The sequence below is a fragment of the Mytilus californianus genome, unplaced genomic scaffold, assembly GCF_021869535.1.
Source record: "Mytilus californianus isolate M0D057914Y unplaced genomic scaffold, xbMytCali1.0.p SCAF_1, whole genome shotgun sequence".
Classification (NCBI taxonomy): domain Eukaryota; kingdom Metazoa; phylum Mollusca; class Bivalvia; order Mytilida; family Mytilidae; genus Mytilus; species Mytilus californianus.
The window spans coordinates 32801771-32820242 of NW_026262581.1; the positions used below are offsets into that span (position 1 = coordinate 32801771).

An 18472-nucleotide genomic window follows, 5' to 3' on the forward strand; every position below is an offset into this window, starting at 1 on the left:
TGTTGGGGCAACTTGTTGGCCTTAAATTGCAAATATTTTCTTAGGAATAATTTGGCTTTGTAAATTTGGATTTTGATGTTTTTGTGCCAATCCAAATCAAAAGGCACTAAGGATCAAAGTTAAACATAGAACCCTTTGAAAAATATATCGCTTAGCTTTTTCTCAGCAGCCATGTCCATCATTTTCACAAAATCTTTTACAAAAGATACTAGGATGATCCTATAGTAATAAGTATTATGATAGTTTGTCAGTTTTCGTTTGCCAAACCACAATAAATATTAATGACCACCATATTGCAACATAATATAACCATATGAGAAAAACATACAAACAGCATGCAATAAACCTTCTCAAAGATTAAAACAATGTGATACACACACACTGTTGAGGTGCTCCTGTTCTAATTTGAAGATTTTGGTGCTTTTCTAATAAAATCAAAGAGGGATACTACTGGGGAACATAATTTAACGTATAACCATATTGGTAATGCATACAAATAACTTCTATTTTGAATCTGTCTCAAATATTTAACCAAATATTCAATAAATGATATTTCTAAGGATGAATATATATTTATTTATCCAGCTCACCTCCTTCTTACTAAATCAAACATTTAGAGTGACTGGTGTCCTTTTTTATTCTTTGGTATCAGGATTATTACTGAATGTAATATTTTCCTTACTTTTAACAAAATTTTTCTGCAGAAATAGAGACATAAACTATTCAAACATTTTACAAACTTTTATCATAAATTAAGATATGATCAAGAATTCTGGGATTATAATTCCATCTATCAATTTTTACTTCGGAACTATCGACTATAATTTTAATTTTGGTGTTACTGAAAATACTCGAACATTTTTAGACAAATAGAAAAAAGTGTTTTTGTCTAAGCTTCCCTATGACTTTAAATGGTTTCCGGAATCAAATTTAGGTAAGGATTCCAAGAATTGCAGTGAAAAGGTATGACTTATAGCTTTTATATTGTAACTCAAATTCATTCTACATTCCAGGTTTTTCGGTTCTTATTTTGTTATACCTTATTTACACAAGGTTTTGGAACTTTAATTCTGGAATTCCAACTTTGCATAAGTTCTGAAAGTCTCAAAAGGTCGTCCATGAAAAACAAATTATTACATGTACTAAAACAAAATATTTAACTCCAATTTTGGCAAAATTCTTGGAAGTTTAGTTTTAGGATTTCACATGGGTTACAGGTTTGAAAACGGTAGCCCAAGAGAAACACTTTTTAAACATTGGATTTCAAAATTTAAAAAAGTAGTTATGGATGGGATAGTGAAGGTATGACTGTCATTACCTACGGCAGCTTGTAGTTTACTTAATAATCATTATAATGGTAGCCTATTTGTGTGGGGTTCATGTTGTTCAGTCTTTATTTTTTTTATGTTGTGTTTTGAGTGCAGTTGCTTATGTTTTGGTGTTTTCATTTTTTTTGCTATGGCATTGTCAGTTTATTTTTGACTTATGAGTTTAAATATCTCTTTGGTATCTTTCGCCTCTGTTTCCATATTGTATAAGCTTTGTCGACTTTGTAAAGAACCAGCCACTGACGTAACAAAAACGATAATAAAACGATCTTGTATGTAAAATGACGAAAAAAAAAATTAAAATGTTCTTTATATTCTCGTCAAGGTACAACGCTTCTATAAGTAAAGTACTTACATCGTTTGTATTTAATTTTTCCATATACATTTAGTGCCCGGTGTTTATTTTGATCTACATTTGTAGTGGACATCGTGAAAGTTCTTTTTTACTACACAGATTTGAGGATGTCATACGGAACCCTACAACGTAATGACAACCACATGCCCTGCGTAACGCAGCTTGATTGTCTAAAACGGAACGAGTAGTTCGGGTAAGGCAAAGCGAATCTGACGGACGGACGCACGGACACACGTACAGGAGCGACGATAGTTTGTCCGAATTTTGTATTCTAAACATGCTGGTTTGGTAATTGAAGAACTTCCATGATATCACAATATCTGTCGCGCTTCATGACTAGTTTACCTTTGACCCTTTTCTGTTGTTTCCAATATAAAAAAAAAAGAAATATGGACCCAAGTTTTATTATTGAGAAATCTAAAATTTGAATTAAAATCAAAGCAGATAACTTCAAGTTTAAAGTCGACAATTCCGAGATCAAATGTGATTATTCCAAGATATAAGTTGCCTTTATGAAGATTAAAGTAGGTACTATCGAGATCGAGATCTAGAATTCCGAGAATAAAGTTGATGATATCAAGATTAATACAGGAAATTTCAAGATTAATGTCGACATTTAAAAAAAAGTTCCTATTACGCTTCCGTAGAACTGAACAATAAATTTGTTTAAAAATTATCTTTCATATTTTCGATTTGATTTGTTTTGTTACTGTTGTTAATAGATATAAGAAGATGTGGTATGAGTGCCAATGAGACAACTCTCCATCCAAGTCTTAAGTCTGCAATAGAATATTGGAAATATTTTGTAATTCACACATTGCTTGATTAAACGACGTGCTTTCATTTGAGTTTGATCTAGTGGGAATTATTTTGCGTAGATTATACACCATTAATCTTAAGCTTCGATAAATACGGGACACGAGTTAATAATTTCTATATTATTTACAGCTTCATATGGAATGTTTATATCTTTAAAAAAAATACGAAACTCAAAAACTGATTCTGTCATGCTAGTACGTTTAAATTATATATTGCTATAATTGTGTTTGCTTAAACCGTTTATATTTCGATCATGAAAACAGTAGCATTAAAAACTCATCAATTGGCGATTTTGAGTAGAAATGAATTAAATCATTTAAAATAAATAATGCAAAATATCCAGCATCTTTACGTAAAAACTCAGGTAGTGAGAGATTTAATCAAACATGTAATGATATGCTTTGAAATTTAGAAACATATCTAAATTGAAAATGTTTGGGTAAAATCGAGTTTTTAGATATGCATTTATATTTTTTTTCTATTGTAAATTATCCTTACTAATTTATCATTTATGTTCTATACATCATCCTTTTTATTCGTGTTTGTTTTTACAAACTGCGGTAGATATCATATGTCAAAAAATACGTGTGTTTTATATAAACTACTGACATTAAAGAGTTTTAGACAGTCAGATGAAATTCCATTCCACTGAAATATCAAGTTTAATTCATAGAATAATAATCAATATCATATTCACATAATAAAAAAATAATTAAAATGTAGCTGTACAAGCCATAATATTTTATTTTGATTATACCTCACAATGAACAGCGCATATGTTATATCAGAATCAAATAAGTCGTTTGTATTTTCCAATTTTTCTATAATATCGAAAATATAAGTTGTTAAGAGGACAACAAAATTGGTTTCTTTTCAATTCTGAATGTTATCATCAGTAAAAATATCTTTCTTTGTACCGTTAACTTGGTTTCATAAGAAATGGGCAATCTTGAAATCTTGAATCTCGGAGCATCATTGACAAATAATGACATGGTAATTTTGTTATATCGGTAGTAGTATATTTTGATTAAGTGTTGATGAAGTGTGTGTAAAACAGTCAACAACATTAAAAAACCAAAATGCTAAAAAGCAAAAAATAAGAGGAAATTTTAGATTGAAAAAGGCTGTATTTTGTATTGTGAAGACGAAAAATGTAATATGAAATCATGATAAATAAACTCATCATAGAAACCATGATTGAAATTTTGTTTGCCTGACGCGCGTTTCGTCTAAAACATGTAAAAAAGACTCATCAGTGACGCTCAAATCAAAAAAGTTTTAAAAAAAAAGACCAAACGAAGAACGAAGTTGAAGAACATTTAGGACCCAAAATTCCTATGTAAGATCAGTATAAGAATGAACGAAGCAATGGCAGCGAAACGGAAATTACTGCAACAGTTGATTCCAAACAGAATGTTAAAACAGCGAATGCATGTAACTATAATTATTAAATAAAACAGTTCAGTTTGGAATCTCGTGTAAAAATATTACAAAAACGTGACACTTCAAGGCTCTTTTTCTCAATACAGATTCACACCGTGACGCGTAGTTATATTTTAAGCCACATCATTCTAATTTGAGCTTGAACCCGTTTCTGGTGTTCATAATTGGTAAAAAAAATTAAAAAAGTGTTAACAAAAATACCGAACTCCAAGGTAAATTAACCTGGTCGACGTCCAATCGGTATGTTTATTGTATTGTTATATGTCATGAATAAAGCTACCAAGTGTCAATTTCAATTTAACGTTGAACATCTTATAGTCAATAACATAAAATACAAACTCATTCTTGACAAGGAGAAGCTAGGAAGACAATCAAATCATTTTCATCTACCTATAATATGTCAAATACAGAAAAAAATACATTGCCACCAACTGTTTGAAAAAAACCACTTTACTATAAATAGGTAAAAGTCATAAAAATGACAGCACAGAAAAATTTAAAAAAGAATTGATAATTGCCAAAGTGAAAAATAGACCTGTTCACTATTGGCAAGGGGCATTGCCTATTAATTCTTAAGTCCATTTCGTTATGTTTTCTGTATAATTTTTAAACAAAAGATTACATTTGATTTTTAAAGAGGTCTGACTGAACTATTGTTTCTTTCTTCCAAAACGCAGTTGTGATAAAACTTTACTTCTATTAGTAACATGTTGTATCATCGAGGACTTGATCCCCAAATGGTTCCACCAACGTTTACCTCGCGTCCAATTGTTGGCCTAGCACGAATCAGGGTATATATTGTATATCAAGACACTGTATAATATGGCATTAATATGGTATTGTCCTATATTTTGTCAATGATACACTGGAGGGTGAGTAGTCATTAAACAAACAAATATGTGTTTAACTCTACCATTCTTGTAGTTTCCTTGTTAGCGGCATTTGTTGCTGTTCAACATCAACCTAAGTGATCAGTAAACTTTTAAAAGAATTTTTTTCTTTGATTGCAAAGTACGAATGTTTCAATCAGAAACAAAAGATAAGAAAACTCTAATAAAAATATGAAACTATCTTACACTTTGTGTGTATTATTTGATGTGTCCGACAATCTCATTGTAAAAGACAGATTAAGTAGAAACATTAACACACAATGAGGTACATCAAAAAAGTATATTCCTGTTCACATTGTCCATAAACCAATGTTTTAAAAACGCGACGTAGGGCAAATCTTTGTAAAAAGGAAAGGTCCGATAAACATCGAGTGGGGCCTTACTTCTTGATTTTCATATTATCATCTTAAACGAATTAATGGTGTAAATACTAGTCAACAATTATGTAGGGATAAATCTATTTGGGTCACAATGAACAAGGTGTTAATGACCAACCCTAAGATTTCTTCTTCATCAATATGAACTTTGATGTCAAAGTATTTCTAAAAATCATGTAAGTTTTTATTGACTCCTACATAAACACTGTAATTCAGCTATAATTGATTTTCTTAAAGCAAACTAGTAATTGCAGCGCAATACAATAAAAATGAGATTTCAATTGGATGAATTAAGAGATGAAGAATTAAAACCTTAATTACACTACATGCATAATTGTCAACAAGCTAAATTGTGAAATAGAGGAAATTGGAAAGCAGTACAAAGATATTAGCAAAATCAGAATTGATCGTAAATAGATGAGTGTATTACATACATGTATCAGAAAAAAAGCTTTGTTGAAGGTCGCAAGTAGCAGTTTCCGTGCTTTTTGAATTTTCAAAGATTGTCTATTGCTTCCAAACATACTGATGAGTCTAATGTAGACGAAACGCGCGTCTGGCGTATTAAATTATAATCCTGGTACCTTTGATAACTATTTAGGATTTCAAATGACGCTTATATCCAAATTGTTCAACGCGGTTTCTTTTTTTTTTAACCATTTAATCATTGTAACATGTGTAAGGTTTTCCAAGTCAAACTAACAAGCATGATAAGGTGGTGGTGACTATGCAGGATAGTGATTTTAGTTTGAAATTGTCCTGTTTTAATCAAATTCGTTAAATATTTCCCTCACTTATCAAAACACCCATCTGCCCTGTGGCTATAGATATTGAAAGTTATTTGGTATGGACACATAAGAGACACTAACGCATGTTATCTACTATATTCAACAAAGAGGATATACACGCATGATGAGAGTTAATATTTGGCCCCTAAAATTGCAAAAAGAGTTATCTTTTAAAAATTATGTTATTTCTATTTATGAAAGACAGGTTGATATGATCAATTAAGCTCAGAAAGTTCACGTCTCACGTCACTATATTGTCATAAGCATGTGGACATAAATGACCTAAAATGTCCATTCTACACACAGTATTTGACAAAATAAATATTAGCCAAGGCCTTACTCAAAAAGATATTTTACACAACATTGACATCTTTATAAATACATCTTGCGGCAAAAAATCTTTTAGAGTAAAGCATCGACTCATATATACATATGTATGACCAGATCTCAGAATACGGTAACCCGAATAATGCAGTCGTTATAGTCTGCTGACGTACTATGGCTACATTTTGTACATTGTACCTTATGTACGTCCAAGTAACATATTTTAATTTTGTTGAAAAGACCGGATATGGTGCTTGGATTCACTGCACAAAAATACTTCACGGAAAGCAGAGGTAAATCTCTTTTATCGCTGTTCTTCATGGCATTTTAATGCAATTTATTATAGATCGGAAATAACGACATTGCGCTTAAAGTTTGAATAGTTGTGATCTATATTTTGAAATAATTTGTAAACCATGCACATCCTGTACTAATTAATACAGGTAACTAACAAAACCAGTTTGTCTATTAATATTGAAGACCAGTAAACGTTGCTTGGTTTGGTTTGGTATTTGTATGTAGTTAGGTTACTGTGTCGTTGACATAATCCCATATTACTTTTCTATTCATATTGTCTAAGGCATAAACAAATGAACCAAACGTAAAAGTAAATAATATACTATCTATATTTCAACTAAAATCTGATCTTTAAAATTACACCAGGTTAAATATTGTGAAGGTCTTTTCAAAAATTAAAACATTTCAATAAAGATGCTAATCATGATGATTAATTTACTAATTAACAACAGTTTACAATTTATAAGTAAAAACCATCCCAAATCTTCGTACAGTGTCATTTAACTACTATTGCGAATGAAATGAAACATTTCCATAGAGTCATCTTCTCTTGGTCAAGATATTTAAACTTTTGTCTGTTTTAGTCCCATTGAATAAATACAAAAGCTATTGTTCTCTGTGTAGTTTATTCACATGGTCCTTTAAACTCCTTCTAGGAGAAATCTAGCATTCATTGATTAATTTACCTGACCAACAAAATATCTTCTTAGTTGATAGAAATACATGTATATAAACTCACAAAACTGCATGTGATGTTGTATTTATTCAATATCAATAATATATTTTCAATGTGTTCAATATAAACACTGATTTAATCATAAAAAGATTATTTCTTACAAAATATTTAGTATTGTTCCAATTGAATTTGCATGTTTTTGTGGTTGTTCAGTTATAGAATACATTTATGAAGGCCTTAATCTAAACATCATCATTTTCAAGTTTTTATTTGTCAAACACACACACACATTGAACAAATTGAAAATGTATTATTGATATTGAAAAAATACATCACATGCAGTTTTGGATGTCCTTATTTAGTATTGGTACATGTATTTTCATCATTGAAAGTTAATTTTTTTATTCAGGTAAATTAATCAGTGAGTGATGGATTTCTCTTAGAAGAAATTTAAAGATCCCATTGAATAAACTCCACAGAGAACAATAGCTTTTGTATTTATTAGATGGGACAAAAGAACTTACAAAAGTTTAAATCGACAGGTAACTTTCAAGTGAATCTGTGGAAAAGTATCATTTCTTTCGCAATAACAACCCCGTCCTTTGATCTCTGGTGGATATGTGTCTCATTGGCATCCTATCACATATCCTTACTTGTATAAAGATGTAATCATTAAACTGAATATAAAATGTATTATTCTTGTAACTTGTAACCATTCTGTTTGCTTAATTATTTTGTGATCGTCCCTTTTTTATACTTTTATCAGTACTGAGATATGTATAAGCAACGTGTCTAACACCTGATTTTCTTAAAACAAGTCTGGTGGAGAGTAGCAATGATACCACATCTTCTTATTTGTATACTTATCTATAGTTGTTTTCATACCTGTCTTTTGGGTCTTTAGTGGATATTTGTCTCATTGCCATTCAAATTAAATTTCATTTTTTTTTCATCTTGTCTAATGATACAATTTCAATAGGATTAACCATCTACAAATTCTTTACATATGTATTGTACATGTATATATATATATTTTTGGTTGTAAAAGTCACTCACTGTTACACAAAAAAATCTTGTGGCAGGAAAAGTTCCATCTCGTAACGAACACTTTTGACTTCATTTCTTTCTGAAGTGTTTTAAATATTTATTTTTATTTTCTGTATAAACTATATACATGTGTATCTTGGCACGACAAGTGATTTTTGAACCAGGATATTCTGTTTGGGTTTGTTTACATTTTTATGTACCTTGTTTCGACCCAACAATAAGACATTTTGAATAAAGAAAAATAAAATTTAACATGACGATACCACAACCTAAACAGTCTTTAAAATAGACACATAACATCAACTATTTTGTTTCAATATCTAGAGATAAATGAACATGTTTTTATTGAAAATTAGTTCAACACACATATTGGTTTGAAAGATGATTTTTGTAATGTGCGTTTACCCTTTATGCACGATTGTATAGTCCACTGAAAGACTTTTCCCTCGTTTTTTCTTCAATCTGTCTTACAATATTTCTTACAATATTTCTATGTGAAATACTTTCAATGAATTTTCTATTTGAACAAAAAAAAACTAATAAGGTTTATACAGAATGACAACATTTCATCGATCTGTTATGAAATTTACCTTTTATGAACTATTATGTAGTCCACTGAAAGACTTTTTGTTCGTTTTCATTATAAGAAAACCTTCCTACGTTCTTAACTTGTATCTACCTTGATATATTTTGTGTGAAATACGTTCGATAAATTTTCCGTTTTAATAAAAACATAAATAAGGTTTGAACAGAACGTTTCATCGATCTGTTATGAAGTATTTGAATCGATCTGCTATAAAAAAAAAAGTATGTCATAATTTGATCCATGTAAACATTGAACGCATATTAACAAGAAAAATAAAAAGCCAATAAGTTATTCTATCAAATACAAAACAGATGTATGAGAACAATGCTTCTTTGTGCTAATAATTTGTTAACACTGATAACTAGTCTACGAACAGTTTAGTTTGTATGCCAATTATTATAATTATGTTGTTAATCAAGACTACTGTAAATGAATTAATAAGTTATGATGTTCCCAATTAAACCCCTCTACGTATAAACGGAAGTAAAAAGAAAAGAAAAAATTATGCATGCATGTAATATACACTTTTTTGTAACACATAAAAGTTGGTATTTCACTTTGAGTTGAACTAATTTCTACAATCATTAAAACTATTTTCAAACTATGTATACAGTATTTGCATGCATCTATCAATAAATATCTTTACTTACATTCAATTGCAAACATAGAATTATCACTACCATCTATTCCAATAACTACTTTTTTACCCTTAGAGCTCTCTTTTAACTTTTCTGCCATTGTGTTTTAATCCAAAATATTTTACAATAGAGTTTTTCACACAGAGATTGATTCTTCAATGCTTCGTTTAACAAAATAGGCAAGTAAACCTCTTCCGCTAATGTAACAGGTCGGGATTATAAAAAGTTTCAGATCAATCCAACAGATATTGACTGATAGCTTCAGTTGGGAAATTCCCACAGGTTATCGATATTTTTTTTTGGTAAAAACAGTGCATACCGATAATTTATGCAATAATTCATTATTAAGCAGTTGCATTTGATTGAAGAAATTTAATCGATATTCAAATGTTTAATGTCAATCATGATACTGATAGGAACTTTTTGTCATACTTTAAATTTCATTATATTTAGAGTTATAAATGTCTAAGCACAATTTATCATAGTAGATTATTCTCTTTAGTACTATTTTTAAAGGACTTATCAACAATAGTAAGCCGAAAAGCTTTTACATGGCATTAATCTTAGATGTTTATACTGATTACATCAAACATTATATTAAATCATCTTTTCAAACGTCGAACTACATATTTGTATGAGGTATTTTCTGATATATGACACTAACAATACATGTTACCGGCATTGTTGTTACAAATGTTGAGCTTTACTGTTTATAAGAGAGAAAAAAAAAGAAACCTGATAAAAAAAGGATACGGCAAAGATTACTTATCGAATTAAATTTGTACAGAGAATTATCAATATTTAGTCCAGACTTACTTCAAATATGGAGATGTGGTGGTTACAAGAGCGCAATTATTCGTAATGCATTTTCCATAGGGTACCACTGGCGTTCCGTATTTTTTTCTCGAAGACTACACAAACTAGGGAAAAACGGATTGTAGTTCCTGTTACTAGAAATGCAAGTGTTGCATTACAACCAAAAAAAAAATATAGGGTCATGCGGCAGAAATTGACTTAAAATGCAGTTGAAAAAGATCGTCTATTTTTTTCGCTTAATGAAAAAGGCATATTTTTAATGGCTCCGACGTGCAGAAATGGAGGATATTTTCTATACTTCGTAAAATGTGAATATGATTTCTGCAATTTTTAAACCTAATTGGATAAGCTTTCGATTAAATGCAATTCCAATCCTGTATCATCCAATCAGAAGCCGTATAGGATTCTATTCTGAGTACCATCTTGGGGTAAAAAACTTGCCGGTAAAATGTAAACAAATGATTGCCAATGAGACAACTATCCCACAAATGACGTGAATATTTTTATGTATTTTGGGAAAGCTTACAAATTTATTTTTTTTCCAGTGTTTGACAAACACAATTTTCAAGTCTAATTTAATAAGTGTAATAATATAAGTGGTTTTTTTTTTGTGTACTAGATACATGCTCGAGATGTTTCCGGTCCTGAAAACCAAATCAAATTGGCCTGTTTTCAATTAATCTGGCGAAAATCAAAATTGCCATGCACTAATAGTGACATTATTTAAAGAATATTGATGAATACAAATGTATGTACCATGTGCACTCAGTAACAGTAACATGAGCAAATATTCAAAAATAGACAACCACGTTACTATCTGATTATTATTAAACACTTTCATTCAACAAAGTTGTCATTAATAAATCATAAATAGAGTTCAAACTTCTCGAATGAAAGTGTGAATGAAAATAAGAGAGTAAGTGTTGATTTTTTGTATAACAACATGAACAATGAATCGGTGCTGTTATTTGTTTAACTACAACAACAAAATTATGCACTCTCTTTTTATTCTAAATTCAGTAAAAATATCAAACATGTATTTCTTTTACTCAAAACAATTTATCTAATTTGATTCTAGAAATAAGAATATTATGAACATGTATAATGGATTAACTATTTTACTAAATTCAATTTCTAAATTGGAAACATTCCTTTTTATATATTGTTAACCAAGACTTATGAGTCTAGACAGAAAACATATTCAAAGCTTGAACAAAAATGACACAGGCTCAACTGTTGTGTGATGTATTGTCTTCCATTTGACCCATCGTCTTTAGTAAACTTCTGCAACACAGATTTCGCCAATCAGTTGCAACCTTTGCAGAAATTTCCATTTCAAGATACTGTACAATGCTTGGGATGTTGATCAGAAATTCAAAATAGCTGCTGGGTCAACTAATTGGTCTTAAATTACAAATATTTTCGGAGGAATCGCTTGGCATTGTTAATTTGGATTTTATTTTTTTTGGTGCCAATCCAAATCAAAGCGAGTTGTCACTAAGGATCAAAGTTAACATGGAACCCTTTGACAAATACATTCATTGAGCTTTTTCTCAGAAACCATATCCACCATTCTCACAAAATCTTGCACAAAAGATGCTAGGATGATCCTATACTGGTAAGTATTATCAAAGTTTGTCATTCAATGATATCATTTGAAAGGAACAAAACCGATCTGTATTGACCGCAGGTAAAATTTACAAACACACGTAAATTGAAAATGTCTTGGACAAAACAAATTTTTAGATATCGATTTATAATTTTAAATTGTTTCATTTTTATTAAAATTATCTGATTAATCATTTATGTTCTATCCGTTTTCGTGTTCTTCTTTTACAAACAAAATCTAAATCTGAAAATAGATACTAAATAAAAAAAAATACGTGTGATTTACATAAACTACTGAAATTAAAGATGTTTAGACCGTTAGATAAAATTCCATTTCACTGAAATATCAAGTTTACTTCATCTAATAATAATCTTTATCATATTCACAAAATAAAAAAAAAAAAAAAAACATGTAGCTGTACAAATCACAAATATTTTATTTTGATTAAACTTCACAATGAACAGAGTTTTTGTGATATCTGAATCAAATAGATCGTTTGTATTTTCTAATTTTTCAGTAATATCGAAAAATGAAGTTGTTAAGAGGATAACAAAATTGGTTTCTTCTCAATTTAAATGTTATCATATGTAAAAAATATCTTTATTTGTACCATTAACTTGGTATCATAAGACCTAAAGAATCTCGAAGCATCATTGACAAATAATGATATGTTAGTTTTGTAATATCGGCACTAGAATATTTTGATTAAGTGTTGAAGCGAAACGGAAATTACTAAAACAGTTGATTCTCTGGATGATGTTGCCATGTCAAAACAATGAATGCGTGAGACTATAATGATTAACGAAAACAGTTCAGTATGGAGTATCGTGTAAAATGAAACAAAACCTGACACTCGTTTTCTCAGCCTTAACCCGTTTCTGGTGTTCATAATTGTTAAAAAAAAACTCTATCAAAATATTATTAATAAAGATATCGAACTCTAAGGTAAATTAACCTGGTCGAATACAGAAAAAAAATACATTGCCACCAACTGTACTAAAAATGAACTTCACCATAAATAAGCATCAGTCATTAAAATTACCGCACAGAAAAAGTTTAAAAATTGTTTTGATCATTGTCAAAGAATGAAACTATCTTACACTTTGTGATACATAATTTAAGATGGCAATTTAATGTAAAAATTTGCCCAACAATCTCATTGTGAAAAACAGATTCAGTAGAAACATTAAGACACCTTGAGGTACATTAAATAAGTATATTCGTGTTAATACTACATAAATGTATGTTTTTAAACTCGAAGTATGGCAAACGTTTGTAAAAAGGGAAGATCCATTACGTCTCGAGTGGGGCCTCACTTCTTGATATTTATATTGTTATTTTAAATGAATTAATGGTGTAAATACTAAAACATGTGTCAACAATTTTGTAGGGATGAAACTATTGGGTTCACAATGTATAAGGTGTTAATGACCAACCCTAACATTTCTCCTTCATTTATTTGATCCTTGATAACAAAGTATTTCTGAAAATACTTTCAAATTTTATTGACTCCTACATAAACATTAAACAGTAAAACCTGTATAAACCGGCCGGCTACGTTACTATAAAAAAGGGCCGGTTTGGATAGTGGGCCGGTTTATTCAGGTTTCCGTTTTGACCGGAACTTAATGACTTGTGACGTCCGATATATTGCATGTTAAAGTTCTGTCTGATTGAAAATCATCAACTGATAAATACAAAACTTATTAACGTAATAACTTCGCACGATCGTTGTTTTGAATCTTCTTATTCATTGGCTATAGAAATTAAAGAAACTGGTTGTTCCTCGAATTGAAAAAAAATATATTTCAACCTTTTCTTACATATCCTCGTATATCAACTAGACCTCGGTAGCATCAATCTCCGACTTGTCAGTTCATTTGCACCAGAAATCTCGCGTTGTTTGAATTGTGACACGAGAGTTTCGTTTTACTCCATCGTAGTTGAACTGTAATTGCTAATCTAAAAGCAAACTAGTAATTGCAGCGCAATACAACAAAAATGAGATTTCAGATGGATGAACTAAGAGATGAAGAACTAAACTAGAGGCTCTCAAGAACCTGTGTCGCTCACCTGATTCTACTTGGGTTTTGGAAATCATGTAAAAATAGATTAAAATCATAACAGAAACCCTAAGAATGAGTGAGGCTAAATTTGGTTTAATATTGGCCCTGTAGTTTAATACAAAACATCCTGGTGGCCATCTTGAACGGTAAATCGGCAACAAAATAGCAACACTTCATCAGCACCTCATAAGAAACATTTATGCCATGTTTGGTTTCATTCCATTCAGTGCACCTCTAGAAGAAGCATTTGTATGTATTTCCCATAGGGTCTTATGTTAAAGGAAGTCCCGTCGATGGCGGCCATCGTGTATGAAAGATCAGCTTCAAAGTAACAACACTTAGTCAGCACCTCATAAGGAACATTCATGCCATGTTTGGTTTCACTCCATTCAGTGGTTCTCTAAAAGAAGACATTTGTATGTATTGTCCATAGGGTCCTATGTTAAACTAAGTCCCCCGCTGGCGGCCATCTCGGATTATGGATCGGCTTCAAAGTAACAACACTTGGTCAGCACCTCATAAGGAACATTCATGCTATGTTTGGTTTCATTCCATTCAGTGGTTCTCTAAAAGAAGACATTTGTATGTATTTCCCATAGGATCCTATGTTAAACTAAATCCCCCTCTGGCGGCCATCTTGGATTATAGATCGGCTTCAAAGTAACAACACTTGGTAAGCACCTCATAAGGAACATTCATACCATGTTTGGTTTCATTCCATTCAGTGGTTCTCTTATAGAAGTTCAAAAACGTAAAAAGTTAACGACGACGTCGACGATGGACGACGGACGCCAAGTGATGAGAAAAGCGCACTTGGCCCTTCGGGCCAGGTGAGCTAATAAAGGCAACAGTAGTATACCGCTGTTCAATAGTCATAAATCGATTAAGCAAAAACAAACCCGGGAAACAAACTAAAACCGAGGAAAAACACATCAACTATAAGAGGAAAACACCGGAACAACTGAAACACTTAACTACAACAAAAGCAAACGCCAACATACATAGAAACGGACTGTGTGATCACAACTGCCATATTCCTGACTTGGTACAGGACATTTTAAGACAAAATGGTGAGTTGAACCTGGTTTTGTGGCTAGCCAAACCTCCCACTTATATGGCAATGTTAAACATACAGCTAAAATGACAACACTACGTGACAGGGATACAGTAAAAACAAACGCAAGAACTCTCAGCACAGAGAAATACATAAATAAATAATATAATAGTACAGAAAGAAAGATATAAACATGGAGATTAGAAGACTAATCACTTTGATAATCTCAATATTTGTATTAATGTGCATGGAACAAAAGAAATGGGTCATGACAAAATTGAGGGACCCGGTTTTGTCAATGTGTACGACCCGGTTTCGTCCTAAAATTTCACAAAGCAGGACCCGGTTTTGTCATAGAAACTTATCATTTATTTGAATCCGTAAACACTGGAATTCTTGCTTTATTGAAACAAAATAATTTGTATTTTGCTTTGTATAAAAATGAATTCTTTTATGAGTTTTCGAACAGCGGTATACTACTGTTGCCTTTATTTACGGCGAAATACAAAGAAATGAAGGTTGTAACGCAATTTGAAGTTTAAGCTCTCCACACGTTTTTTTTTATATGAATTGTTTATATGTACATTTTGTAAGTGTTCAAACTTGGATAGTGTATATTTACGGCCTTGAACATTGAAAGACGCACATTTGATTTTCTTGGACAACAGGATGGTTATCTTAATAAATATTCCACTCTACCTAAGGGGGTGTAATCTTTTTTTACGATCGTCTGAAAAAAATTTATTCTGAACACTAAATGTTCATTATAAAGCTAGAGAATAAGACATATAAGTATGCATTAATTTTCATACGGCTCATAGGATCACAATAACCATGCGTTTACAATCTGTTTACCCCTCCTTGTAACTATTTTGCTTTGTATAAATTAGTAAAATAATGTCTGGCCATCCAGAAAAAACCAATAATGATTGTTTTGATGATAATTCTATAAATAAACGGTTAATACATCAGGCCGTCAATTGTCAGTTCGGGGCCTTTTATAGCTTGCTATACAGTATGGGGTTTCTTATTGTAGAAGGCAATACGGTGATCTATATTTGCTAACTTTTGATCTCTGATGGAAAGTTGTCTCATTGGCAATTTTCACGGGGTAAATGGCCACTTAGGTTGTTCTAAATAAGACGTAGACATTGATTCCTTGGATATCAGTGAAATGTGCCTGCTCAAGTGTGAAAACTCGTATTAGTACGAGTATATAACACAGTATATATAGTACAAGACATTTGGCAGGGTTGCATGCACGATTAATTCGTGCAGTATAGTATAGAATAAAGTCTTTTTGTGACTGTCCGTCAATGAATGAATGAATGAGTAAATATTGTAAACATAGCGTATAATATAGTAGAGCATACTAGCTTTACTCTTTTGATAAATTGATATGGTGACACAATCATAACAAATCTTCTTATTTTTACATTATCACATGCTATAGTATAGTAAACAAACAAACATCGTAATGTAATAAAAGATTTAATGTAAGTGTATGCTTTAAATAAGATAAATACAATAAGGTATACGTATATTATTAGACAAATGTGTACTCCCTATTTCGAAAAGTTCCCGTTGAAAATAAATTTTAACACCACAGGTTTGTTTTACAATAACATACATATTGAATTTCTTTCGACGTACACTGTTCACATTCGTGTTAACGTTGCTTTTTATAAATTTGTGGTTTCAAAATGAAGCAAAACCAAACCGGGTCCTATAGAAAGACAAAACCGGGTCCTTATGCAGTAAACGACATTGACAAAACCGGGTCCTCCATTTTGACATGATCCATTTTTTTCGTTTCATGCATGTAAATACAAACATTGAGATGCTCAAAGTGAATAGGCTTGCAATCTCCATGTCAATATCTTTCTTTTCGTAACTATCCTTCCATAAAATGTGCACAATTTAACAAGAAATTAAACAAATTCGAGGCAAGGTTCACTTGTTTCATAATTTTGACGTGCCGTTTTTCTTATTTCTCCGTTAATCAAGAACGGTTGTAAAAAATATTACATTTCACAATCGCAAATAGTTACATGTGTATTTATATTCTTTTTTTTTTGCCGGGATAGTTTAGACACAGTGTATCAGCTACGTGTTTAACACCCGAGTTTCTTAAAAGCAAGTCTGATCTATTGTTGTTTACATATTCTTCTTATGGTCTCCGGTGGACGGTTGTCTCATTGCCTATCACATTTTCTCTTTTTTTTTTTTATCTTAATACAATTTCAATAGGTTTTACTATCTGCCATTTTTTTTTACATATGCACATGTATGTTTTCGGTTGTAAAAATCATTTGCCAACAAGCTCTTGTGGCAGGAACGGTTCCATTTTGAAATTTAGAAACACATCTAATTTGAAAATGTCTTGGGGGAAAAGCCAGTTTTTATATATCGATTGATATTTTTTTTATCTAAAACATCCTTACATAATTATTAATGTTCTCTACTTATCCTTTTTATTCGTGTGTTTAGTTATAGCATGTCAGATTAAATTCCATTTACTGATATATCAAGTTTACTAATCTAATAACAATCAATATTTTATTCACAAAATAAACTACGCAAGCCATAACTATTTTGATAATACTTCACAATCAACATTTGTAATATCTGAATCCAATAAATCGTTTGCATTTTCCAATTTGTCAATAATATCACCAAAAAATTTGTTAAGAGGATTACTCAATTGGTTACTCTTATTTTGAAGCATCAGTGACAAGTAATGACATGGCAATCGAGTGTCATTTCGCTATATCACTAGTGGAATATTTAGATTTAGATTAGAAATAGAACAGTAAAAAAACATTTTTTTAATACTAAAAGCAAACGATACAACAAAATATGAGCTTGAAAAGGGCTGTCGTTCAAATTATGAAGAAGAAATGGTGTAATGCGAACGTATCATGAAATATAAGATCAGTATTAGATCAAACGAAACAACTTCAGCGAAAACGGATATTTCTGTAGCAGAAACTGTTATTTTCTAGCAGAATGTCAAAATCTTGAACACGTGCGAGTATACTGATTAACTTTAATTGGTTTTGCTCAGTCTTTAGTTTTCTACTATTGTTTCTCTTTCAGTCGTTTTTCGTTTTCTGCCTTAGCGTTGTCAGTTTGTGTTCGACTTAAGAGTTTGAATGTTTCTTTGGTTTCTCTCGACTCTCTTTTAAACAGCTCATTTTGGTGTATCTTGTCAAATGTAAAAAGACGTGACAATTTAAAGCTTGTTATCTCAATACAGATCCACAACGGGATGCGTAGTTATATTTTGCGTCACTTCGTTCAATGTGACCTTCGACACTTTTAAGTTGTTCAAAATTGTAAAAAAGAAACTTTATCAA

General features: G+C 31.0%; 1 protein-coding gene across 1 annotated transcript in view; it reads right to left on the reverse strand.

Moving 5' to 3' along the window:
• Window positions 1-9872, reverse strand: part of LOC127718838 (universal stress protein YxiE-like) — a 41027-nt gene extending 31155 nt beyond the window's left edge. The window contains exon 1 of the mRNA XM_052224907.1: window positions 9581-9872. Coding sequence (XP_052080867.1) covers window positions 9581-9668 — 88 coding nt within the window. The 5' untranslated portion in view covers window positions 9669-9872. The remainder of the gene's footprint in view (window positions 1-9580) is intronic.
• Window positions 9873-18472: the final 8600 nt, after the last annotated feature.